Source organism: Chiloscyllium punctatum, chromosome 15, assembly GCF_047496795.1.
Source record: "Chiloscyllium punctatum isolate Juve2018m chromosome 15, sChiPun1.3, whole genome shotgun sequence".
In the NCBI taxonomy this organism is placed as follows: domain Eukaryota; kingdom Metazoa; phylum Chordata; class Chondrichthyes; order Orectolobiformes; family Hemiscylliidae; genus Chiloscyllium; species Chiloscyllium punctatum.
Window position 1 is genome coordinate 17949282 of NC_092753.1, and position 25651 is coordinate 17974932.

General features: G+C 45.7%; 1 protein-coding gene across 3 annotated transcripts in view; it reads right to left on the bottom strand.

Annotated features, from left to right (window-relative positions):
- LOC140486092 (A.superbus venom factor 1-like) overlaps positions 1-25651 on the bottom strand; it is a 77406-nt gene that overhangs the window by 47613 nt on the left and 4142 nt on the right. For all 3 annotated transcript variants that reach the window (XM_072584746.1, XM_072584745.1, XM_072584744.1), the window contains exons 2-5: positions 24950-25142; positions 14606-14783; positions 13398-13468; positions 9810-9898 (exon numbers count right to left, since the gene is read on the bottom strand). In XM_072584746.1, the coding sequence (XP_072440847.1) occupies positions 9810-9898; positions 13398-13468; positions 14606-14783; positions 24950-25142 (531 nt within the window). The remainder of the gene's footprint in view (positions 1-9809; positions 9899-13397; positions 13469-14605; positions 14784-24949; positions 25143-25651) is intronic.

Sequence of the window (25651 nt, forward strand, 5' to 3'; positions counted from 1 at the left end):
AATCCCCCACTATCAATATCCTAGGGGTTACCATTGACCGGAAATTGAACTGGACTCACCGTAAAAATGCAATGGCTACAAGAGCTAGTCAGAGGTTAGGACTACAGTGGCAAGTGTTATGGACCAGGCCAAAGCATTTCAAGAAAGCAATCCGGACCCTAATTTTGCTGGTTGTTTTAAGCAGGTGTGAGGTGGATATTCCAGGAGTAATGCAGCTGGCTCTACCACTTTGCTTTAAACGAAACAACATTTATTTGCAAGATTACCAAATGAAATACAAACAAAAGAGAACAGAATATAGAATAACTTAAGCTAACCGAAAAACCCAAGAGATTACCCCAAGCTTTATCTCAATAGATTATCCCAACTATGTTTATTAGATTCCCTACAGTGTGGAAACAGGCCCTTCAGCCCAACCAGTCCACACCGACCCTCCAAAGAGTAACCCACCCAGATCCATTTCCCTCAGGCTAACGTACCTGACCTATGGGCAATTTGGCATGACCAATTCACCTGACCTGCACATCTTTGGACTGTGGGAGGAAACCAGAGCACCCGGAGGAAACCCACGCAGAGGATGTGCAAACTCCACACAGACAGTCGCCCGAGGCTGGAATGGAACCTGGTGTTGTGAGGCAGCAGTGCTAACCATTGAGCTACTGTGCCGCTGTTCCAAATTCCTGCAACAGTCCCCATAAACACCCCTTGGCAAAAAAAAGGTAAATTTAAACACAGGGTCTTACAGGAGAGATGTCAGAGAGAGGGAGATGTCAGAGAGATTCAGCATGGGACACATTCTTTGACCAGCAACCTCAAGACTGACCAACTGCTTGCTCTGAACAGCCAGATTGCTAAAACCCAATCAGAGAAAAATTGAGCTGGGAGGACTGCCTGCTCCCCTTGCATTGTACAAGTGTTTTTTTTAACTTGAAAGCCTTTTTGTCTGAGGTAGTATCTGTTAGCTACAATCAAATTGGCCCTAAAAGCCAGACCTCCCAGAGTCTCTGCATTAATCACCCCTCTGAAAAAATCCAAGGGCAACAAAATCTTGTTAAAGGAGTTGCATTGTCACACAAGGAACTCTTCCTCTGAACTCCCCAAAGCCTGTCCACCATCTCCAAGGCACAAGTCAGGATTGTAATGGAATACTCCCCACTTGCTTGGATGGATACAGCTCCAACAACATTTAAGAAGCGTGATTCTGTCCAGGACATAGCAGCCTACTTGATTGGCACCACCTCAGCAAACATCCATTCCCATCAAAGCTCAGTTGCAGTACGTTGTACGCAGTACAATAAGATGTACTGCAGAAATCCACCTTAGACAGCACCTTCCAAACACAAGACTACTTCCATCCAGAAGGATAAGGGCAGCAGATACATGGGAACACCATCACCTGCAAGTTCCCTTCCATGCCACTCACCATCCTGACTGGGAAATATATCGCTGTTCCATTACTGTTGCTGGGTCAAAACCCTGGAATTCCCTCTATACTTGCATTGTGGGTCAACCCACAGCACGTGGTCTGCAGCAATTCAAGAAGGCAGCTCACCACCACTTTCTCAAGGGCAAATAGGGATGGGCTATCAATGTTGGCCAGCCAGTGACACCCACATCCCACAATTGAATACAAAATACCTCTGCATCTTTTACTTAAAGTGAAGCTTGCATCCAGTCATAATCTATCCCATTTAGTCAAATTAGATAACATACAGTGTGGAAACAGTCCCTTCAGCCCAACAAGTCCACACCGATCCGCAACCCACCCAGACCCATTCCCCTACACCTAACACTACAGGGAATTTAGCATGGCTAATTCACCTAACCTGCACATCTTTGGACTGTGGGAGGAAACCCAAGCAAACACAGGGAGAATGTGCAAACTCCACACAGACAGTTGCCTGAGGTGGGAATTGAACCTGGGTCTCTGGTGCTGTGAGGCAGCAGTGCTAACCACTCTGCCACCATGCTGCCCATTGTGTGCTCCTCAATCGGTCTTGCTCTAAGGGGAACCGCCCTGGGTTCACCAATCTAACCTTGTCACTAAATTCACTCTGGGGAGTGACCTTACAGAGCTTTATAAAATCATGAAGGCCATGGATAAAGTCAATAGTTAAGGTCTTTTTCTGGGTCGGGGAGTCCAAAAACAGAAGGCATAGATTTAAGCTGAGAGGGGAAAGACTTCAAAGGAATCTAAGGGGCAACTTTTTCACGCAGAGGGTGGTGTGTGTATGGAATGAGCTGCCAGAGGAAGTGGTGGAGGTTGGTACAATTGCAACATTTAAAAGGCATCTGGCTGGGTACAAGAAGGGATGTGAGATGGATATAAGAAAGGTTGAGAGGGATGTGGGCAAAATGCTGGCAAATGGGACTAGCTCATTTTAGGGATATCTGATTGTCATGAACAGATTGGACCAAAGGGCCTATTGTTGTGCTGCATAAGTTGACGACTCTATGACTTTGGAACCCATTCAGGTAAATCCATCCCAAATCGCCCTCCCCAACTCCCCTCACAAGCACCCCATCCCCATGTGCCCAGCCTCGAGGACCCTGCTAACCCCTCTTAAGGTGTGGTGATCAGAACCAAACGAAATACACTAGACTGGGTCTAATCAGAGCTTTACAAAGGTGCAGTGTAACTCCCCTGCTCTTGTAGTCAACAGCTCTACTTCTGAACCCACAATCACATAAACTTTGCCAACCATTCCCTCAATGTGTCCTGCTCCATATATATATATATATCCATGGCCTTCATGATTTTATAAAGCTCTGTAAGGTCACTCCCCAGAGTGAATTTAGTGACAAGGTTAGATTGGTGAACCCAGGGCGGTTCCCCTTAGAGCAAGACCGATTGAGGAGCACACAAAATATATATTTTTAATATATATATATATATATACGCAATGTACCTGCACAACCTATGGAACTGTTGTTCCGCCCAAATGGTCTCTCTCTATCCTTCCTGCCTCACACGTCTCTGCAGTAAATTTGATTTACCACTTGCCTGTTCATTTTGCAGTCAATTGGACATCAATCTTGTTGCCTGTCACACCTCCAAGTTTGGTATCCTCTGTGCATTTTGAAAATCCAAGCCATTTCTATGGATCAAATAAAGCAGTGGGCCCAGCACTAACTCCTGGCGAACATCACTCTCTATCCTCCTTCAGTCTAAGAAATAACTGACCTGCTTTTTTTTTGACAATTCTTTTGTCCAATCGATAATGGCAATCTATAGGTCTCCATCTTAACAAAAAAGCCTCTTGTGTATTGTTCTGAACACCTTAATAGCCAGGTTAACACATCTGATTAACAGCAAAGTATATGACTCCAGGAAAGCTAAACTCAACATGCTGACTTCTTAATGACATGTGTGCTGGCTTTTGTAGAAATTCCCAAACTCACACTCCTTTGCTCCGTAACTCCTATTGTAGAAACATAGAAAATAGGAGCAGGAGTAGGCCATTCAGCCCTTTGAGCCTGCTCCACCATTCAACATGATCATGGTTGATCATCCAACTCAATTGCCTGTTCCCTGCTTCTCCCCCCATCCTTCAATCCCTCTCTTTGAGTGCAGGAGTTGGGACGCCATGTCGAGGTTGTCTGGGATGTTGGTAAGACTTCTTCTGGATTCCTATATCCAGCTCTGGTCTCCTGGTTATAGGAAGGATACTAGTAAACTGGAGAGGGTTCAGAAATGATTGACCTGCATGTTACCAGGAATGGAGGGTTTGAGTTATAAAGATAGACTGGAACTTTTGTCATTGGAGCATAGGAGGTTGAGGGGTGACCTTATCGAGGTTTATAAAATTGTGAGGGCATAGATAAGGTGAACAGCAAGGATCTTTTCCCGAGTGTGGGGGAGTTCAAAACTAGGTAGCATATTTTTAAAGTGAGAGGAGTTTTAAAGAGAACATGAAGGGTGACGCTTTTACACAGAGAGTGGTTCATGTGTAGAATGAACTGCCAGAGGAAGTGGTGGATGCAGGTACAGTTATAACATTTAAAAGGCATTTAGAACATAGAACATAGAAACGTACAGCACAGTACAGGCCCTTCGGCCCACGTTGTTGTGCCAAGGATTAATCCTGCACCCCTCAATTCACTGCTATCCATGTGCATGTCCAGCAGTTGCTTAAATGTCCCGAATGACTCTGCTTCCACCATCACCGCTGGCAATGCATTCCATGTATTCACAACTCTCTGCATAAAGAATCTTCCTCTGACGTCTCCTCTATACCTTCCTCCTAATATCTTAAAACAATGACCCCTCATGGCAGTCAATCCCACCCTGGGGAAAAGACTCTGGCAATCAACCCTATCCATGCCTCCCATTACCTTGTATACCTCAATCAGGTCACCTCTCTTCCTCCTTCTCTCCAGACAGTCCAAGCTTAGTCAACCTCTCTTTGTAAGACACGCCCTGCAGCCCAGGCAACATCCTGGTAAGTCTCCTTTGCACCCTCTCCAAAGGACTGCCATAGTGTTAAAGGTTTAGATGGAGAGGAATTTGTTAAGTGCATACAAGACAATTTTCTGATTCAGTACGTGGATGTACCTATGAGAGAAGGTGCAAAACTTGACCTACTCTTGGGAAATAAGGCAGGGCAGGTGACTGAGGTGTCAGTGGGGGAGCACTTTGGGGCCAGCGACCATAATTCTATTCATTTTAAAATCGTGATGGAAAAGGATAGATCAGATCTAAAAGTTCTAAATTGGAGAAAGGCCAATTTTGATGGTGTTAGGCAGAACTTTGGAAAGCTGATTGGAGGCAGATGTTCGCAGGTAAAGGGATGGCTGGAAAATGGGAAGCCTTCAGAAATGAGATAACAAGAATCCAGAAAAGGTATATTCCTGTCAGGGTGAAAGGGAAGGCTAGTAGGAAAAGGGAATGCAGGATGACCTAAGAAATTGAGGGTTTGGTTAAGAAAAAGAAAGAAGCGTATGTTAGGTATAGACAGGATAAATCGAGTGAATCCTTAGAAGAGTATAAAGAAAGTAGGAGTATACTTAAGAGGGAAATCAGGAGGGCAAAACGGGGACATGAGATAGCTTTGGCAAATAGAATTAAGGAGAATCCAAAGGGTTTTTACAAATACATTAAGGACAAAAGGGTAACTAGGGAGAGACTAGGGCCCCTCAAAGATCAGCTAGGAGAAAGTGAGGACTGCAGATGCTGGAGATCAGAGCTGAAAATGTGTTGCTGGAAAAGCGCAGCAGGTCAGGCAGCATCCAAGGAGCAGGAGAATCAACGTTTCGGGCATCAGCCCTTCTTCAGGGAGGGCTTCAGGAAGAGCAGCAACATGTTTTCAGTCCCTCAAAGATCAGCAAGGCGGACTTTGTGTGGAGCCACAGAAAATGGGGGAGATTACTAAATGAGTATTTTGCATTAGTATTTACTGTGGAAAAGGATGTGGAAGATATAGACTGTAGGGGTATAGATGGTGACATCTTGCAAAATGTCTAGATTACAGAGGAGGAAGTGCTGGATGTCTTGAAACGGGTAAAGGTAGATAAATCCCCAGGACCTGATCAGGTGTACCCTAGAACTCTGTGGGACGCTAGAGAAGTGATTGCTGGACCTCTTGCTGTGATATTTGTATCATCAATAGTCACAGGTGAGGTGCTGGAAGACTGGAGGATGGCATACGTGGTGCCACTGTTTAAGAAGGGTGGTAAAGACAAGCCAGGGAACTATAGACCAGTGAGCCTGATGTTGGTTGGTGGACAAGTTGTTGGAGGGAATCCTGAGGGACAGGATGTACATGTATTTGGAAAGGCAAGGACTGATTCGGGATATTCAACATAGCTTTGTGCGTGGGAAATCATGTCTCATAAACTTGATTGAGTTTTTTGAAGAAGTTATAAAGATGATTGATGAGGGCAGAGCATTAGATGTGATCTATATGGACTTCAGTAAGGAGTTCGACAAGGTTCCCCCATGGGAGACTGATTAGCAAGGTTAGATCTCATGGAATACAAGGAGAACTAGTCATTTGGATACAGAACTGGCTCGAAGGTAGAAGACAGAGGGTGTTGGTGGAGAGTTACTTTCCAGACTGGAGGCCCATGACCAGTGGAGTGCCACAAGGATCGGTGCTGGGCTCTCTACCTTTTGTCAGTTACGTAAATGAGTTGGATGTGAGCATAAGAGGTACAGTTAGTATATTTGCAGATGACACCAAAATTGGAGGTGTAGTGGACAGCGAAGAGGGTTACCTCAGATTACAACAGGATCTTGACCAGATGGTCCAATGGGCTGAAAAGTGGCAGATGGAGTTTAATTCAGATAAATACGAGGTGCTGCAAATCTTAGCAGGACTTATACACTTAATGGTAAGGTCTTTGGGAGTGTCACTGAACAAAGAGACCTTGGAGTGCAGGTTCATAGCTCCTTGAAAGTGGAGTCACAGGTAGATAGGATAGTGAAGAAGGCGTTTCGTATGCTATCCTTTATTGGTCAGAGTATTGAGTACAGGAGTTGGGAGGTCATGTTGCGGCTGTACAGGACGTTGGTTAGGCCATTGTTGGAATATTGCGTACAATTCTGGTCTCCATCCTATCGGAAAGATGTTGTGAAACTTGAAAGGATTCAGAAGAGAGAGGCCGAACAGGCTGGGGCTGTTTTCTCTGGAGCGACGGAGGCCGAGGAGTGACCTTATAGAGGTTTACAAAATTATGAGGGGCATGGATAGGGTAAATAGGCAAAATCTTTTCCCTGGGGTCGGGGAGTCCAGAACTAGAGAGCATAGGTTTAGTGTGAGAGGCGAAAGATATAAAAGCGACCAAAGGGGCAATGCTTTCATCCAGAGGGTGGTACGTGTGTGGAATGAGCTGCCAGAGGAAGTGGCGGAGGCTGGTACAATTGCAACATTTCAAAGGCATTAGGATGGGTATATGATTAGGAAGAGTTTGGAGGGATATGGGCCGGGTGCTGGCAGGTGGGACTAGATTGGGTTGGGATATGTGGTCGGCATGGACGGGTTGGACCGAAGGGTCTGTTCCCATACTGTACATCTCTATGACTCTATATTTCCTATAATAGAGTGACCAGAACTAGACACAACATTCCAAGTGTGTTCTCACAAGGGTTTTGTAGAGCTGCAGCAAAACTTCGTGGCTCTTAAACTTGATCGCCCTGTTAATGAAAGCCAAAACACCATATGCTTTCTTAACAACCCTATCCACTTGGGTGGTAACTTTGAGGGATATTGAACACCAAGATCCCTCTGTTCCTCTGCACTGCCAAGAATCCTGTTTTTAATCCTGTATTCAGCATTCTTGTTCGACCTTCCAAATGCATCACTTTCATTTGTCCAGGTTGAACTCCATCTGCCATTTCTCAGCCCCGCTCTGCATCCTATCTATGTTGTGCTGCTGCCTGCAATAGCCCTCAATATGATCAACGGCACCTCCAATCTTTGTGTCATTGGCAAACTTACTAACCTACTGCTCAAATCTCCTCATTTATAAAAACTACAAAGAGCAGAGGTCTAAGTACAGAGTCCTGCAGAACACCACTCACCACTGACCTCCAGGCAGCATACTTTCCATCTACAACCATTGTCTGCCTTCTGTCAGCCATCCAATTCTGAATCCAGATTTCCCTGTATCACATACCTCCCTGTCTTTATGAATGAACATACCATGGGAAACCTTATCAAATGCCTTGCTGAAGTCCATGTACACCACGTCCACCGTCGTCGATCTGTCTCGTCACCTCCTCAAAGAACTCAATTAGATTTGTGAGGCATGACCTGCCCCTCACAAAGCCATAGGTAAAAACAATGACTGCCGATGCTGGAAACCAGATTCTGGATTAGTGGTGCTGGAAGAGCACAGCAGTTCAGGCAGCATCCGAGGGGCAGTAAAATTGACATTTCGGGCAAAAGCCCTTCATCAGGAATAAAGGCAGAGAGCCTGAAGTGTGGAGAGATAAGCTAGAGGAGGGCGGGGGTGGGGAGAAAGTAGCATAGAGTACAATAGGTGAGTGGGGGAGAGGATGAAGGTGATAGGTCGGGGGTGGGGGAGGGTGGAGTAGATAGGTGGAAAAGAAGATAGGAAGCAAATGTGGCTGTGGTAGCAAGTTTGTTTCAGGACACGGTTGAAGAGCTTCAGGGCAGAGGAAATGACCTGGGAGTTGCAGTGGGAGAGGGACTCCCTGAGATTCTTGTCGAGAGAGGAGGAAAACTTCTTCAAGGCAGGCATCCTTGCAAGGGTTCTCCCCACCCCCACCCTCCTCTAGCTTATCTCTCCACACTTCAGGCTCTCTGCCTTTATTCCTGATGAAGGGCTTTTGCCCGAAACGTCGGTTTTACTGCTCCTCAGATGCTGCCTGAACTGCTGTGCTCTTCCAGCACCACTAATCCAGAACCTCACAAAGCCATGCTGACTGCCTTTAATCACACTGTTTGGATAAGAACATGAATGGGAAAGAGTTTGAGGGGTATGGGCCAAACGTAGGTAAGTGTGACTAGTTTGGTTTGGGAACGTGGCCGATGTAGCCTAGTTGGACCGAAGTGTTTGTATCCATGCTGTATGACTTATACCTCCTTCTTTAAAACACTCATTGCTTTGGTCTCAACCACTTTCTGTGAGGTGAGAACTGCACAGGCTCAGCTCTCTCTGCATGAATACATTTATCTTCATCTCCAACCTCAATGGCCTACCCTGCATCCTTAGACTATGACCACAGGTCATAGATTTGTCAAATCAGACAGTATGGAAGAGACTTTTAGCACATGATGTCTGTACCAGATATATTAAACCTACGCCAGCCCCATTCTAAGCCCATTGTCTTGAATGTTATGATTTTCCAAGCTTTCATCCAAGTATTTTTCAAAGGTTGTGAGGTATCCTCCCAGACAGTGTATTCCAGACCTCCACCGCCCGCTAGGTGCAATTTGTTTTTCTCAAATCCACTTCTGCCTTTCAGCTTACAATTTTACCCAACTGTAACTGACCCCTTAACTGAGGGGAACAACTGTTTTCTATCTGCCCTGTCCATGCCCCTCATAATCTTATGGCACACCTCCTCAACATTCTCTGCTCCAAGGAAAGTAACTTGAGCTTATCCAGCTCCATCCCAGGCAACATGCTGGTGAATCACCCTTTCCAGTACAATCACATCCATCTTATAGGCACGGGAGGCACGGTGGCTCAGTGGTTAGCACTGCTGCCTCAGAGCGCCAGGGCCCTGGGTTCGATCCCTGCTTTGGGTGACTGTCTGTGTGGAGTTTGCACATTCTCCCAACGTCTGCGTGGGTTTCCTCCGGGTGCTCCGGTTTCCTCCCACAGTCCAAAGATCGAGTGGATTGGTCATGCTAAATTGCCCCATAATGTGCAGGTTAGGTGGATTAGCCATGGGAAATACAGAATCTGGGTAGAATGCTCTTGGGAGGGTTGGTTGGCCTGCATCCATACTGCAGGGATTCTGTACTACGATGACCAGAATTGCACACAGCACTTCACATCACTGTGGCCTAACCAAGGTCCTACCAAGCTTTAACATCACCTCCCTGCTCTTGCAAATGTCCCATATGCCTTCTTAACTACCCTATTGACCTGTTTCCCGACCATTGGCCATCAGGAACACGTTTGTTGCATTTCCCCTGTCTAGTCCAGTTAGAATTTTATACAAGATCTGCCCTCACTCTTCTCAACACAGTCCTGAACGTTATAGTCTGTCTCCATACATGAATCCTGCCATCTGAGGACTCATGTGTGTCACTCTCTGTAGTAAACAGTAGACTGCATGTGCTTGATTACTGAGCTATGTGTGATGATGTGGAAGTATTTATGAGACAACTCACAGTGAGGGCGGGAGTTGCACTTCTCCCCTGCAGACTGCCGTCGAGCCATGCTTACGACTCCTGACCTTTGCAACAATGGCGGTGGATTGCTAGAATTCAATAGGACAAATTCTTCATCAGTTATTGTCAGGAACTTCATGTTGGCAACAAACATCCATCAGTATCAAAGGAATCATCTCAATGTGTATTGCCCAGGAGGCAAAAAGGGAGCAAACAATACCCGAAAGATGTGCACTTATATCACATGCCTCATGATCCCAAAGAGCTTCACAGTCAATGAAGTCCTTGTCGAAGTGCAGTCCCTGTCGCGATGTAAAATTCTTGCACAGCAAATGGACGCTGAAAGCAATGCAAAAACAGCCAAACCCCCCTGGTCAGCCATAATGCTTGGTGTATTCCTACAGCCAGGATAGGCTTTCTTGTGACTAAGCACGCCTATTCGTTTTCAGCCAGGATCCTGGGTAAAGCACAAACCGTCCATTGAGTGGTCCCATTTATAGCACTAGCTACTGAGTCCACTTGAGTGTGTAAAGTTCTCGAGTCTGGCAATGCGTGTGGGTGAATGGATGAATGAGGGAGTGAGTCAGTGGAAGAATGGACTAGTGAGTGATTCAGTGGGTGAGTCAGTGGGTTAGTGAGACAATGGGGGGGGGGTAGGGCACTGGATTAGTGAGTTAATGAGTAATTGACTGGATAAGTAATGGGTAAGTGTGGGGGGGGGGTCATGAGTCAGTGACAGGGTGAGTGACTCAGTGAGTGAGGGAGTGGGTTAGTTGTGGGGTGAGTGATCAAGTGAATGGGAGAGTAAGTGACCCAGTCAGTTAGGGGTGGAGTGGGTTAGTGAGTGAATGAGGGAATGATTGAATCACTGGGTGATTGGGACGGGGGGCAATCAGGTGGGGAAGCTGCATTGCAATGAGGGCTGGTGGGAGGGTTTGTAGATTGTAGGATGGTCATGAATTGGATTGGGTGTAGGCTGGTTGATTCAGGGGACAGGTGGGCAGTTCAAGGGGTAATTGGGTAGTCAGGAATTGGTTAGGCAAGTAGTTGGGTGGTCAGGTGATCTTTCCTGTGTGGTAGTCAGGTGGTCATGCGTATGTGTGTGAATGTGTATGTTTGAGTGTATGTGTGTGTTTGTGTGTAAGTGTATATGGGCATGCATGTGCGCATGTGTATGTGTGTGTGTGTTTGTATGTGTATGTTAAAAATCTGGAATTAAGAGTCTAATAATGACCCTGAATCCATTGTTGACCGTCAGGGAAAAACCCACCTGGTTCACTAATGTCCTTTAGGGAAGGAAACTGCCTTCCTTATCTGGTCTGGGCTACATGTGACTCCAGACCCCCAGCAATGTGGTTGACTCTGGGCAATTAGGGATGGGCAATAAATGCTGCCAAGTCAGAGACATCCTCAACCCATGAATGAATTTTAAAATGTGTACGTGTGTGAATGTGTGCGTGTTCATGTGTGTGCGCATATTTGTCCAGGTGTGTGTTTTTGTGTTTGTGTCTGCATGGTTATATGTATGTTGCATGTGCATATGGGTCCATGTTTGTGTGTGTGTATTTTTGGCGTGTGAGTGTGTGTGTGTTTTCGTATGGGCGAGTGTGTGAGTTCATGTCTGTGTATGTGACAAGTGGAGAGTAGTGAATAAATCATATAGAATCCCCGGCTTTATTAGAAAAAAACATAGAGGAGACGATGTTGAACTTGTCCAAGACTAGTTAGGCACAACTGGAATATTTTTGTATGTTTCTCGGTGCCCCGTTATAGAAAAGTTGTGAATATATTGGAGAGAGAGTGCAGAAGTGATTTACAAGAATTATTCCAGGGATGAAAAACTTCTGTGACGAGGATAGTATGGGACTGTTCTCCTTGGAGAGAAGAAGGCTGAGAGGAAGATCTGAACATCATGAATGGGCTGAATAGAGTAGATGGGGGAAACTGTTTCCATTTGTTAAAGGACCGAGAAGCAGAGGACACAAAGTCATTTACAGAAGGAGTAAACGTGTTGTGAAGTTTCACACATTGAGCCGTTGGGGCAGTGTGGTCGAGGTACGTTCAACTGAGGCATTCACAAGGCCATTTGAAAATTGCTTCGATTTAAAGAATGGTCAGCGTTAATGGAGAAAAGACAGGAGAATGGTACAAAGTCAAAATGCGTTGCAGAACCAGGACAATATGTTGGGTCAAATATGTTTCTGTGAAAAGCGTCCAGGTATGCACTGTTAATGGAAGTGAGGACATGAATCCTGACAGTAAGCTGTGATGTAGCTCTCACCTTGATGTAGACTACACCAGGAGGTTGGATCAAGAGCAGCACAGAGCAGAGTGTCTGTCACCATTGTTATAAAAACAAACATTGCTTAAAAGAAACCTCAGGGCCTGGCCTCAGCTTAGCTGAAGGACAGAGAAACCCGCACCAAAACACAAAAGCCAAAGGGAGTGCTAACAGGACACAGTAAGCAAATAAAATGGCTGCCTAGATGAGGTGTGAATGCCAGCTATCCAAATGGGAGGAAGTGAGGTCTGCAGATGCTGGAGATCAGAGTCAAAAAGTGTGCTGCTGGAAAAGCGCAGCTGGTCAGGCAGCATCTGAGGTGCAGGAGAATCGACGCTTCAGGCATAAGCCCTTCATCAGGAATGAGCTTTTCAAACATTCCTGATGAAGAGCTCAGGCTTGAAACGTTGACTCTCCTGCTCCTCGGTTGCTGCCTGACAAGCTGTGCTTTTCCAGCAGCACACAGCCATCCAAATGTAACATTCAAGGATGAAGAAAGAAATGAAACCAGATCAGTGTAAATAAAAGAAATGTGCTGGAGACAGAGGTCATGTTGAGCTCAGTGTTGAGTCTAGTAGATTGAAACGAGTCGGACGATGAGGTGCTACTCCTGGAGCTCACCGAGTTTCGCCAGCAGAGTAGGGCACACCGAGGACAGTGAGGGCAGAGTGAGAATAGGGTGGGGAATTCAAATGGCAAGTGACAGGACGCTCAGGGTCATGTCCTCCAAAGTGGCCAGCCCATTTGGGGAGCACGGTGGTTAGCACTGCTGCCTCACAGAGCCATGGACCAGGCTTTGATTCCACCCTTGGGTGACTGTCTCTGTGGGGTTTGCGTGTACTCCACGTTCACCCATATGCTCCAATTTCCTCCCACAGTCCAGAGATGTTCAGGTTATGTCGATTGGCCAGGCTCAACTGCCCATAGCATCCAAGGATGTATAGGTTGGGTGAGTTGGTCATGGGAAATGCTGGGTTGCAGGGATTGGGTGGATCTGGGTGGGATGCTCTTCAGAGGGTCAGTGTGGAATCGATGGGCCGAATGGCCTGCTTCCAGACTAGGGATGCTATGATCTGTGCTTGGTCACCTCGATGTAGAGGAGACCACTTTGAGTGGAACAAACGCCGTGTACGAAACCAAAAAGAATTCAAAAACATCCCTGCACCACTTCAAAGGAATCTTTCTCTGAATGGAATTGCTACCTGAATCTTTCAAGTGACCAACACACAACAGGCCACACAGTGCACTCTGAAACAAGTGACAGACTATCAATGAGGGATCTGTGCTGAAACAAGACAATCACTTACCCGGATTTCCACATCAACATCGCAATTTGAGAGCTTCATCTCGTGATCAAGGGAAAAGGTTTGAAATCGTACTGAAAGCAGATTTAGCAAGAAAATGCATCAAACATCTTTCAACTAACAAATCCCAACATTTCATTCAATATGTTCTGTGGAATCGGCATATTGTAATTCAGTAAAAACACCCGCACATCCACCAATATCATTTATTGTATCCGTTGCTCCCGATGTGGTCTCCTCTACATTTTAGAGTCTGGAAGCCTCCTAGCAGAGCACTTTAAGGAACATCTCCGGGACGCCCGCACCAATCAACCACACCGCCCTGTGGCCCAACATTTCAACTCCCCCTCCCACTCTGCCAAGGACATGGAGGTCCTGGGCCTCCTTCACCACCACTCCCTCACCACCAGAAGCCTGGAGGAAGAACGCCTCATCTTCCCCTCGGAACACTTCAACCCCAGGGCATCAATGTGGATTTCACCAGTTTCCTCATTTCCCCTTCCCCCACCTCACCCCAATTCCAACCTTCCAGCTCAGCACCGTCCCCATGACTTGTCCGACCTGCCTATCTTCCTTTCCACCTATCCACTCCACACTCCTCTCTGACCTATCACTTCCATCCCCACCCCCATTTACCTATTGTATTCTTTGCTACCTTCCCCCACCCTCCTTCCTGACCTATCACCTCCATCCCCACCCCCATTCACCTATTGTACTCTATGCTACTTTCTCCCCACCCCCACCCTGCTCTCATTTATCTCTCCACCCTGCAGGCACTCTGCCTGTATTCCTGATGAAGGGCTTTTGCCTGAAACGGCGATTTTCCTGCTCCTCGGACGCTGCCTGAACTGCTGTGCTTTTCCAGCACCACTCTTATTGTAATTCGGTTTATTCAAAGCGCTAAAGGACACAGCAGCAGCGGAATAAGAGAGAACACCCAATATATGATTCAGAGATAGTGAGAGCTGCAGATGTTGGAGAGTCGGGGTGGATAAAATGTGGATCTGGAGGAAACACAGCAGGTCAGGCAGCATCAGGAGGGGGGGGGGGGCGCTGTCGGTGGGAGGGTCTAGGGGAGGGGAATTGGTGGCTGAATCAGACGAGAGAAGTGACAAGGTCCACCCCAATGTCAAGACCATCTCAGAGCTGCAGCTGTTATTGTTTTAGAATGGGCATGAAGGCCAGCAGCACGGCACGATCCCAAGTTTTACCTGTGTCATTGGGTCTGTAGGTGGGCTTGTCGGTTTCAATAAAAATGAAATATGGTTGCGGAAGAAGCTGGAGGTGAACCATTCTCCGTTTTGGAAGCAGACTGGGGATTTCCACAGCCAGTGTAATATACCGCTTCTTGTTGGGTAACTTGCATCGTGTGGCGTTCTCTGGGAGAATCTGAGACAGTGAATTACACCATGAGTTATACAGGCTATAACATCCAACACAACATCAAAAGACTTCCTGAGAGAGTAGTCAGATGGCGGATACCATAGCTGGGTGGAACATGATGCTTACACTCAATATATGACCATTGGGAGTGAGGTGGATACTGCTTTAGCTTGTCTTCTTCAGATTTTAACACAATCTCAGGCCAGGCTTCCTACTTTGAAATGATGTTGGTTGATGAGATTGTCCAGGCTGGTAACAATGTAGGGACGTTCACTCCAGCCTCCGAGCAGAGTATGAGCACATGGCCACTGAGGTCACCATTAACCTCAGAGGCTCAGCTACATCCTCACTAAACCCCCTCTCGACAGCAACCTGGCACACTGGACAACACGGTCCGATCCGAAAGTGGCTTTATAGGTAACCCTGGATCAGTGGGACAGGGATCCACCAATAAGAAAAGGTTTCTCCTCTTGGGACCTGGGTTTTGGCTAACGGTGTTCTGACTCTTCCAAGGGTTAGGAGGAGATCAGGTCGGGTGGGTGGTAGGGTCGAAGAGTCGAGAATGCGGTGCTGGAAAAGCACAGCCAGTCAGGCAGCATCCAAGGAGCAGGAGAGTCGACATTTCTGGCATAAGCCCTTCATCAGGAGAGGAGGAAAACTTCTTCAAAGTAGGCATCCTTGGAAGGGGCTTTGCAGTCGGGTTGAAATCAACCAGGAGAAAGTGAGGACTGCAGATGCTGGAGATCAGAGTTGAGAGTGGGATGCTGGAAAAGCACAGCAGGTCAGGCAGCATCCAAGGAGGAGGAGGAGAATCAACGTTCTGGGCATTCCTGATGAAGGGCTTATGCCCAAAACATCGATTCTCCTGCTCCTCAGATGCTACCTGACCGGCTGTGCTTTTCCAGCACCACACTCTTCGACTCTGATCTCCAGCATCTGCCGTCCTCATTTTCTCTTCAGTGCTGGTCAGAGTTTTGGGAGGAGACTAGGATGGGTGGATGGTAGGGTTTTGGGTGGAGATCGAGACGTTAGGGGAGAAGGATGTACTCACGATACTCTGGGTGTCATGGTTTAGGGCTGCCTCATCAATTCCATACTTTCTGATGCAAACATCGGTGTTGGAATTCAAGAGGGACTGTTCCTGCAGTTTCCCAGTGAAACCCCAAAGTAAGCCCAGCGACATGGTCACTTCTTCAGGGCTGCAGAAATCACCACACAAAATGCCAATCAGGGCCTTGGGTACCAATGAAATGGAGTGATCCAAGTGACAGTGGGACATTTGGAAGAGAGTATGTTGTGTGTGCTGGTCCAGCTAATGTTCTGGGATAGAGAACTGTCACCGGGTCTCCTTTCCACAATCTGTCTAAGGCTGTATTTGGTGAAGTGAACCACTAGTGAGTCTTAACAAAAAGAGGCAAGATGAAGGTTAGTGCATGATAGCAATAGGTGCAAGTTGCATTGTCTAGTTCAACATGATAACAGTTCAAAATCACACAGCACCAGGTTATAGTCCAACAGGTTTATTTGGAAGCACTAGCTTTTGGAGCGCTGCTCCTTCATCAGGTAGCTGTAAGGGAGCACAGCGCTGAAAGCTTGTACTTCCAAATAAACCTGTTGGACTATACCCTGGTGCTGTGTGATTTTGAACTTTGTCCAACCCAGTCCAACACTGGCACCTCCACATCATGATAACAGACCATCAGGAGCCATTGAAGACATATCTGTCACCATCGGCACTTCGGGCAACACACCTCATTTTCCTACCAAGTCTTTGTGAGATTGAGTGGAGCTTAATGTAGTCTCCATTCATTCTTTCCGTTACCTCATACAAGACATCACATGAGAAAAGTGAATGTCATAGATTGCCAAATGCTTCTCCATACACACTCTCCTCCCCACCTTCTCACCCTCACTAGCCCCACAGAACAGGCATATGCCCTCAGGGAGATGCTGCAATTGGATACTTTTCATCTCTTTTCTATTGTTTGCACTAACTCTGTTTCTGTCCTCCAACTTTCTTTGTCTCTGTTGCATCTCTTCCAATTATGTTATCTTCCACAACAAATCTTCTCATGTCCTCCCATCTCCTCAACCAAGGACTTGTCCCAACCCCCTGACCACCAGTTATAGTTGATGAAGTCAACTCAAACTAAACCCTCTCACACTAAACCTATACCTTCTAGTTCTGGACTCCCCACCTCAGGGAAAAGACTTTGCCTATTTATCCTATCTATGCCCCTCATAATTTTGTAAACCTCTATAAGGTCACCCCTCAGCCTCCAACACTCCAGGGAAAACAGCCCCAGCCTGTTCAGCCTCTCCCTGTAGCTCAAATCCTCCAACCCTGGCAAAATCCATGTAACTCTTTTCTGAACCCTTTCAAGTTTCACCACATCTTTCCAATAGGAAAGAGACCAGAACTGCATGCAATATTCCAACAGTGGCCTAACCAATGATCTGTACAGCCACAACATGACCTCCCAACTCCTGTACTCAATACTCTGACCAATAAAGGAAAGCATACCAAATGCCTTCTTCACTATCCTATCTACCTGCGACTCCACTTTCAAAGAGCTATGAACCTGCACTCCAAGGTCTCTTTGTGCAGCAACACTCCCTAGGTCCTTACCATTACGTGTATAAGTCCTGCTAAGATTTGCTTTCCCAAAATGCAGTACCTCGCATTTATATGAATTAAACTCCATGTGCCACTTCACAGCCCATTGGCTCATCCAGTTTTGGTCACCCCTCTATCGCAAGGATGTTATTAAATTAGAAAAATGCACAGAAAAGATTCACAAGGAGGGTTTGAGCTATAAGGAGAGGTGAGAGAGACTGGGACATTTTTCCCTGGAACTTCAGAAACTGAGGAGTAATCTTATGGAGGTTTATAAAATCATGAGGGGCTTGGATAAAGTGAACAGCTTCGGATAAGGGAGTTCAAAACTACAGGCTATAGGTTTAAAGTGAGAGGGGAAGGTTCAGAGGGCACCTGAGGGGCCACTCTTTCAAGCAGAGGGTGGAACATGTATGGAATGAACTTAGAACAGAAGGACATAACAACTAGGAGCAGGAACTGGCTGTCTGGCCCTTTGAGCCTGCTCCACCATTCACTAAGATCATGATTGATATTTTCATGGACTCAGATCCACTTACCCCCCCGCTCACCATACCCCTTAATCTCTCTACTGTTCAAACAATTGTCTATCTTAGTTTTAAAAACAGATACTGAGGAAGCCTTAACCACTTCACTACTTAGGGACAAAAATACTGAAGCTGCTGGGATCCAAGGTAGACAGGCAGAAGCTGGGACAACATAATCAGGCAGGCAGCACCAGGAGGGTGGAACAACACAGCAAGGCCGGCAGGACCAGGAGGGTGGAACAACACAGTGAGGCAGGTAGGACCAGGAGGGTGGAACAACACAGCAAGGCAGGCAGGACCAGGAGGGTGGAACAACACAGTGAGGCAGGTAGGACCAGGAGGGTGGAACAACACAGCAAGGCAGGCAGCACCAGGAGGGTGGAACAACACAGTGAGGCAGGTAGGACCAGGAGGGTGGAACAACACAGTGAGGCAGGTAGGACCAGGAGGGTGGAACAACACAGTGAGGCAGGGAGGACCAGGCGGGTGGAACAACACAGTGAGGCAGGGAGGACCAGGAGGGTGGAACAACACAGTAAGGCAGACAGCACCAGGAGGGTGGAACAACACAGTGAGGCAGGCAGGACCAGGAGGGTGGAGAAGTCGACGTTCCAGATTGGGGTACACCTGAAACATTGACATCTCCACCTCCTGGTGCTCCCTGGCTTGTGGTGTTGTTCCAGCCTCCTGTTTGTCCATCTCAACGATCTCACTGGGCAGGGAATTCCATAGATTACCCACCCTCTGGGTGAAGAAGGTCCATCTCAATTCAGTCCTAAATCTGCTCCCTCTCATCTTGAGTCTCTGCCCTCTTGTCCTAGTTTCACCCACCAGTGGAAACATCCTCTCTACTTCTATCTTATTTATTCTGTTCATAATTTAATATTTTTCGTTAACATAGCCCCTCATTCTTCTGACTTCCAATGAATATAATCCTAATCGACTCAGTCCCTCCTATTAAGACAACCCTCTCAACTCTGGAACCAACCTGGTGAACCTCCTGTGCACCTCCCTCTGGTGCCAGTACACTCTTTCTCAAGTAAGGAGACCAAAACTGCACACAATACTCCAGGTGTGGCCTCACCAGCACCTTGTACAGCTGCAATATAACCTCTCTGCTTTTAAACTCTATCCCTTCAGCCATGAAGGACAAAATTCCCATTTGTCTTCCTAATTACTTGTTGTACCTACAGACCAACCCTGTGTGATTCATGCACAAGTACACCCAGGTCCCTCTGCATAGCAGCATGCTGTAACCTTTTACCAGTCAAGTAAGAATCCTTTTACTGTTATTTCTACTTAAATGGATAACTTCACATCTATTAACATTGTATTCCATCTGCCAGGCCTTTGCCAACTCTGTCAAACTATCTGTGTCCCTCTGCAAAGTTTCACAGTCCTCTGCACACTTTGCTCTGCCACTCATCGTAGTGTCATCTACAAACTTTTACACACTACACATGGCCCCCAACTCCAAATCATCTATATAAATTGTGAATGATTGCGGTCCTAATATTGATCCCTGAGGCACACCACTGGCCATCGATTGCCAACCAGAATAGCACTCATTTATCCCCATTCTTTGCTTTCTGTTGGTTAACCAATCCTCTATCCATTCTAATATATTACCCATAACGCCATGCATCTTTATCTTATGCAGCAGCCTTTTGTGCGGCACCTTGTCAAATGCCTTTTGGAAATCTTGATAAAGCACATCTACTGGGTCCCCTTTGTCCACTGTGCTTGTAATGCCTTCCGAGAATTCAAAAAGATTAGTTAAGCATGACCTGCCCTTCATGAACTCATGCTGTGTCTGCCCAATGGGACAATTTCTATCAAGATGCCTTGCTATTTCTTCCTTGATAATAGACTCAAATATTATTCCCACTACTGAGGCTAAGCTAACTGCTCTACAATTTCCCATGTTTTTCCACCTCCCTTTTTAAAGAGTGGTGTCACATTTGTTGTTTTCCAATCTGCTGGAACTGCCCCAGAGTCTAGTGAATCTTGGAAATATACCACAAGTGTATTTGCTATTTCTCCTGCCATCTCTTTTAGTACCCTGGGATGCATTCCATCAGGGTCAAGAGACTTGTCCACCTCTAGCTCCATTAGCTTGCCCAACGCTATCTCTTTCATGATAATGATTGTTTCCAGGTCCTCACCTACCTTTGCCTCTTTGTCAAATACTGGTACGTTATTAGTGTCCTCCGCTGTGAAGACTGACACAAAATACTTATTCAATGCCTCGGCCATTTCTTCATACCCTATTACTAAATCCCCCTGATCATCTTCTTAAAGACCAATGTTTACTTTATCCACCCTCTTTTGTTATACATGTTTAGAAACTTTTGCTATCTGACTTGATATCCTGAGTGAGCTTTTTCTCATGTTCTACCTTACTTTTCTTTATAGCTGTTTTTGTGGCTTTCTGTTAGCCTTTAAAGTTTTCCCAGTTTTCTAGTTTCCTGATGTTCTTGGCTGCTTGTATGCCTTCTCTTTCAATTTGGTAGCCTCTTTATAGCCTTAGACACCCTTGGCAGATTACCCCTATTCCTACAGACCTTCCTTTTCACTGGGATATACTCTTGCTGAGCACGTTGAAAAATTGCTTTGAAAGTCCTTCACTGTTCATCAACTGCCCCACCATAAAGTCTGTGCTTTCAGTCTATTTTAGACAAGTCCTCCCCCACCCTATTAGAGTCTTCATTGCTTAAGCACAGGACCTTAGTATTGGATTTTATCTTTACCCTTTCCATCTGTATTCTAAATTCAACCATACTGGATCACTCCTTCCAAGAGGACCTGAACTATGACATCATTAATTATTCCTGTCTCATTACACAGGACCTGATCTAGGATAGCTTGCTCCCTCATCAGTTCAATTACAGATTGTTCTAGGAAACTATCACAGATGCACTCAACAAACTCATCCTTAAGGCTACCCTGACTGACCTGGTTTGACCAATCGACACGTAGATTAAAATCTCCCATGATAATAGAGGTACAGCCTTATTATTCTTACAGATCGCTGAGATCTTCCTACATTTTTTTCTCCTTAGTTTCCCACTGACTACTGGGGACCTATAGTAAATCTAATCAAGATGATCATCCCCTTCTTGTTTCTCAGTTCCAACCATAGCTCTACTGGACAATTCCCCAGGAATGTCGTCTCTAAGTACAGCACTGATGTTTTCCTGAATCAAAAACACCATTCCCCCAAATCTCTTGCCTTTCTTTCTAACCTTTCTACATCAACTGTATCCCAAGACATTGAGCTGCCAATAAGTACATCTTCAAATCTGAAAAAGAGCCATTAATCCCACCTCTCTGTCTTCTGTGTGTTAGCCAAACCTCAATCCATGCTAACATGTTGCCCCTAATACTACATATAATCCTTTTTTGTACAATAATCTTTTATGTTGTATCTTATCGAATGTCTTCCAGAAATCTAAATATACTATATCTACCAGTCCCCATTTTTCAACTCTGCTTATAATATCCTGAAGGAACCCAAGCAAATTTGTCAATTTGATGGCTCTTTCACACAACTACGTTGACCCTGTTTGATTGTGTTACACTTTCCTGAACATCCTACAATTTTTCCCCTTGTAATAGACTCTAGTATTTCCCACTGGTAAATGTTAGTCTAACTGGCCCAAAGATTCCTGTTTTTGATCTCCTTCACATTTTGAACTGGAGCAGCACATCTGTCGCTTTTCAATCTGCTGGAACCTAGTGAGTTCTGGAATATTTAGATCAATGCTTCCATTATCCCTGTACCCACTTTCATTAAAAACCTTAGATTCTGGCTGTCAGATCCGAGTGACCTGTTTGCCTTTAGTCCCATTAGTTTTCAAAACATATTGTCATGATTGGGACAGTCACAAGATCTTTGGAATTAATGCTTTGCTTATCTTTAGGATGTTTACAGTGAAGACTGATACAAAATATTGGTTTAAATTCTTTGTTCTCCATTGTCAATGTCCTAGTTGCATTCTTCAAAAATCCCAAATTTACTTTAGCTACTCTCTTCCTTTTTATATGTACATAAAAGCTCTTGCTGTTTGTTTTGAACTTTCTTGCCAATTTACTTTATCATCCATTTTCCCCCTTTTTTGTCATTTACTGTTGGTTTCTAAAAGAATTCCCACCATTCGAGCCTACCATTAGTTTTCATCGCTTTTTATGCCTTTGTTTTCCATTGGTTACTCTCCTTGATTGCTCTTCTTAACCATGGGTGGTTTATCCTTTCACTGAGTCCCTCTTCTTGATGGGAATAAATGTTTTCTGAGAATAATGAAATATCTGTTTGCATGATTGCAACTGTTCATCAACTGACCTTTCCCTCGTTGCATTTTTCCAGCCTAATTTAAGCTAAAGACACAAGGTTGAGACCCAAGTTGCTATCCCTCAAATTGAATTTGCAATTTTACTATGTGGTGATCACTACTTCCTAGAAGATTCTTAGCAATGAGATATCTTCTCTTCCACGTGCTCCTCCCCACTTTTCCAGGGACATATAACCAATCAGTTTTTCACCTCTTTTCAGATCTGAAGAAGAGTCTTATAAAATTTGAAACTTCAACTCTGCTTTTCTTTCTTCACCAGACCTGTTGAGCTCCTCTAACATTACATGTGAAAAGGGTGGGAATTGGACTGCATCCTCTGCAGGGACAGAGCATTCAAGCAGTTTTACTGTAGACGCCCTGAGAGAGTAAGATGCACCAAGCAGGACATGTTACAGTGCAGTTGCTATCAAACAGAAGCTATTTCCTTTCTAGAATTTGCAAAGCCTCCACCATCCCTGCCTCAGGTACTCTTTGGGATTATTAAGAATATCATAAAAAGTACACAATGTGGAACTGGTGAATAGTCAAGTCATTTAAATCACCCTGTCTTTATATTTTGGAATGAAAAGTTTGTCCTGTGGTTGAAGAATGTGTAGTTTGCTATTATAATTGGTTATCCTTATGGGTTTAGTGCTACTTGACTGCTTCCACAGTCTGTTATTATCACAGTGGGGGGTTCATAGGTTGATTGCCAAGTCCAAGTTGCTTCAACCAGGTCGGTTATCTTTGATTGGTGCTATCAATACCAAATCTTGTCTTCACGAGGATTAATTATTTGAAAAAATTTAAATGTTGTCAGTGGAAGTTTACATTTTAAAAACGGTGTGGTGATTAGTACCTTATTTTAGTTCATGTTAGCCTGGCTCCTGTAGTCTACTTATGGTGGATACTGGATGAGTTGGCATTGATGGTGACTGGCAGGGAGCCATGAGCTGGCACTATGCTAATATCTGGGCTATGAAGGGTTGTGAAGGGTGGATGGAGAGGCACAGATGGCAATGGAGTGCATGAGATTGTACAGGGATAATTGGCGAGGCATGAGGTGGTGTGACTTGGTATGAATAGGGCATGGAGACAGTGTAGGATGTGAGGGAGCATAAGAGGTGAAGGTTAGAAGGCTGCTTCTTCATTATCTCCATTGGAGTAGCGTTCTGGAGTGACAAGGCACACACTTGGACCACTTTGGCACCCCATGGGCCTTGTGGGCTCCCTCTGCACTGCTTCCGAGGCTGGTGACTACAGCATTGGCCATTGCCCACACCTCTCTCCCACCTCCACGACAAAGTTCTGAAGATTACAGGTAGCACAGTGACTCAGTGTTTAGCACTGCTGCCTCACAGCGCCAGGGTGCAAAGTTCGATTTCAGCCTCGGGCGACTGACTGTGTGGAGTTTGCACGTTCTCCCCGTGTCTGCGTGGGTTTCCTCCGGGTGCTCCAATTTCCTCCCACAGTCCAAAGATGTCCATAGCATGAGCTGCATTAGTCAGAGGGAAATGGGTCTGGGTGGGTTACTCTTTGGAGGGTCAGTGTGGACTGGTTGGGCTGAAGGGCCTGTTTCCACACTGTAGGGAATCTAATCTAATCATTCAGGGCTTTGCAGCGTGGGAGCTTTTCCTGAATCCTGACTGAAAATGTGGCCCATATCAGAAAGGAGACAGAAATCCTTAACAAGACGTTAGGCCTCAAGAGGAATTGTGTGGATATTGAAAGGAATGAACATCTCGCGGAGGGTGCGCAATACTGGATATTGAAAGGCATAAAAATCTCGCAGAGGGTTCAGGGGAGATATAGTGGAATGGTACCAGGGAAGAGTGAATTCAGCCGTGTATGGGGATGAGAGGAGATCCCAGAAAACGTTGCTTAAAATCTGAAGGGTTTAATCAAGGAGATGTGAATGCTACAACCTGCTTTTAGTGGTAGAAAGGTTAATGACCAGGGTCACCGATTTGAGGGAACCAGCAAAGAAGTTGAGGTGAAATGAAATTTTAAAACTGGTAACACAGCGAGTTGCTGTGATCTGGGGGGCACTGTCTGGACTGACAATAGTGATATATGTGGGTGGCACGGTGGCACAGTGGTTAGCACTGCTGCCTCACAGCGCCAGAGACCCGGGTTCAATTCCCGCCTCAGGCGACTGACTGTGTGGAGTTTGCACGTTCTCCCCGTGTCTGCGTGGGTTTCCTCCGGGTGCTCCGGTTTCCTCCCACAGTCCAAAGATGTGCAGGTCAGGTGAATTGGCCATGCTAAATTGCCCGTAGTGTTAGGGTAGGGGTAGGGGTAGGGGTAGATGTCGATGTAGGTTACGTTTCGGCGGGGCGGTGTGGACCTGTTGGGCTGAAGGGCCTGTTTCCACGCTGTAAGTAATCTAATCTAATATTCAATAGTATTCTTCAAGCACAAATTGGATCAAAAGGGGAAATAATTGCTGAGATCGAAGCTAGAGGGAACAGGATAGATCATACAGAGAGCCATGAAAGGCATGATGGCCTGAACAGCTCCTCCTGGATTACTGTCATTCCGTGATTCGAGATGAGGGGGAAGGATAATTCAGGGAAATATGTGAGCTGAGGGGAATCCAAGCACAAGGCTTTGCTAAGAGTTAATGAGATATTATAAAGAATTAGGATGAGCTAGGTAATTCTAAGTGGTCCTCATGGATGAACCAATACCAGTTACCTGGACAAATAAGACTTCAGCAAAGTTGTTTGTGTGATTCAGTTTGACCAAGTGCCTCTCGGAGCACACCAGCATGTTCTTATGGTTCAGTAAGTAAACGATGGCATTAACATTCTCACGAGCCTCAAACACTTGGATGGTGACCGTTTCCTTCACACCAATACGAACAATCCTTGGGGCGGTGATCAAGTAGCTGGCAAAACACAGATGGGGAACAATAGTGAGTCAATCAGTCACCCTTCCAACCTCACCCAATATGGTTTACAATCGAGGACACAGTCTGGGTTTATCGACACTTGAGTTTCAAAGATTGAGACACTCAAAGGATTTGACCAGTTGGTTAGATTTATTTGTCCTTCAGCACGAGGGCATCCTCTTCCTACACATGCTCTATTGGGATCTCAGTATCAGAGCATCAGTTGGAGGCATTTAAATAAGCAAGTTGCTTTGATACAGACCAATAATAAAGTTCAAGTCATCCATTTTATAGGTCTGTGCAGTCCATAAACAATTGCAAGTTCTTCCATTGGAACATAGGAGACATATAGATGAGAAGCAGGAGTTGGCCATTTGGCCCTCTGAGACTGAACCATCATGTTACATAATGAATACACATCTGCCTCAATGTTATTTTCCTCCACTACCTTCTAATGTTTCATGCCTAGAAAGCTATAGATCCCTGCATTGAATATGTTCAATGAC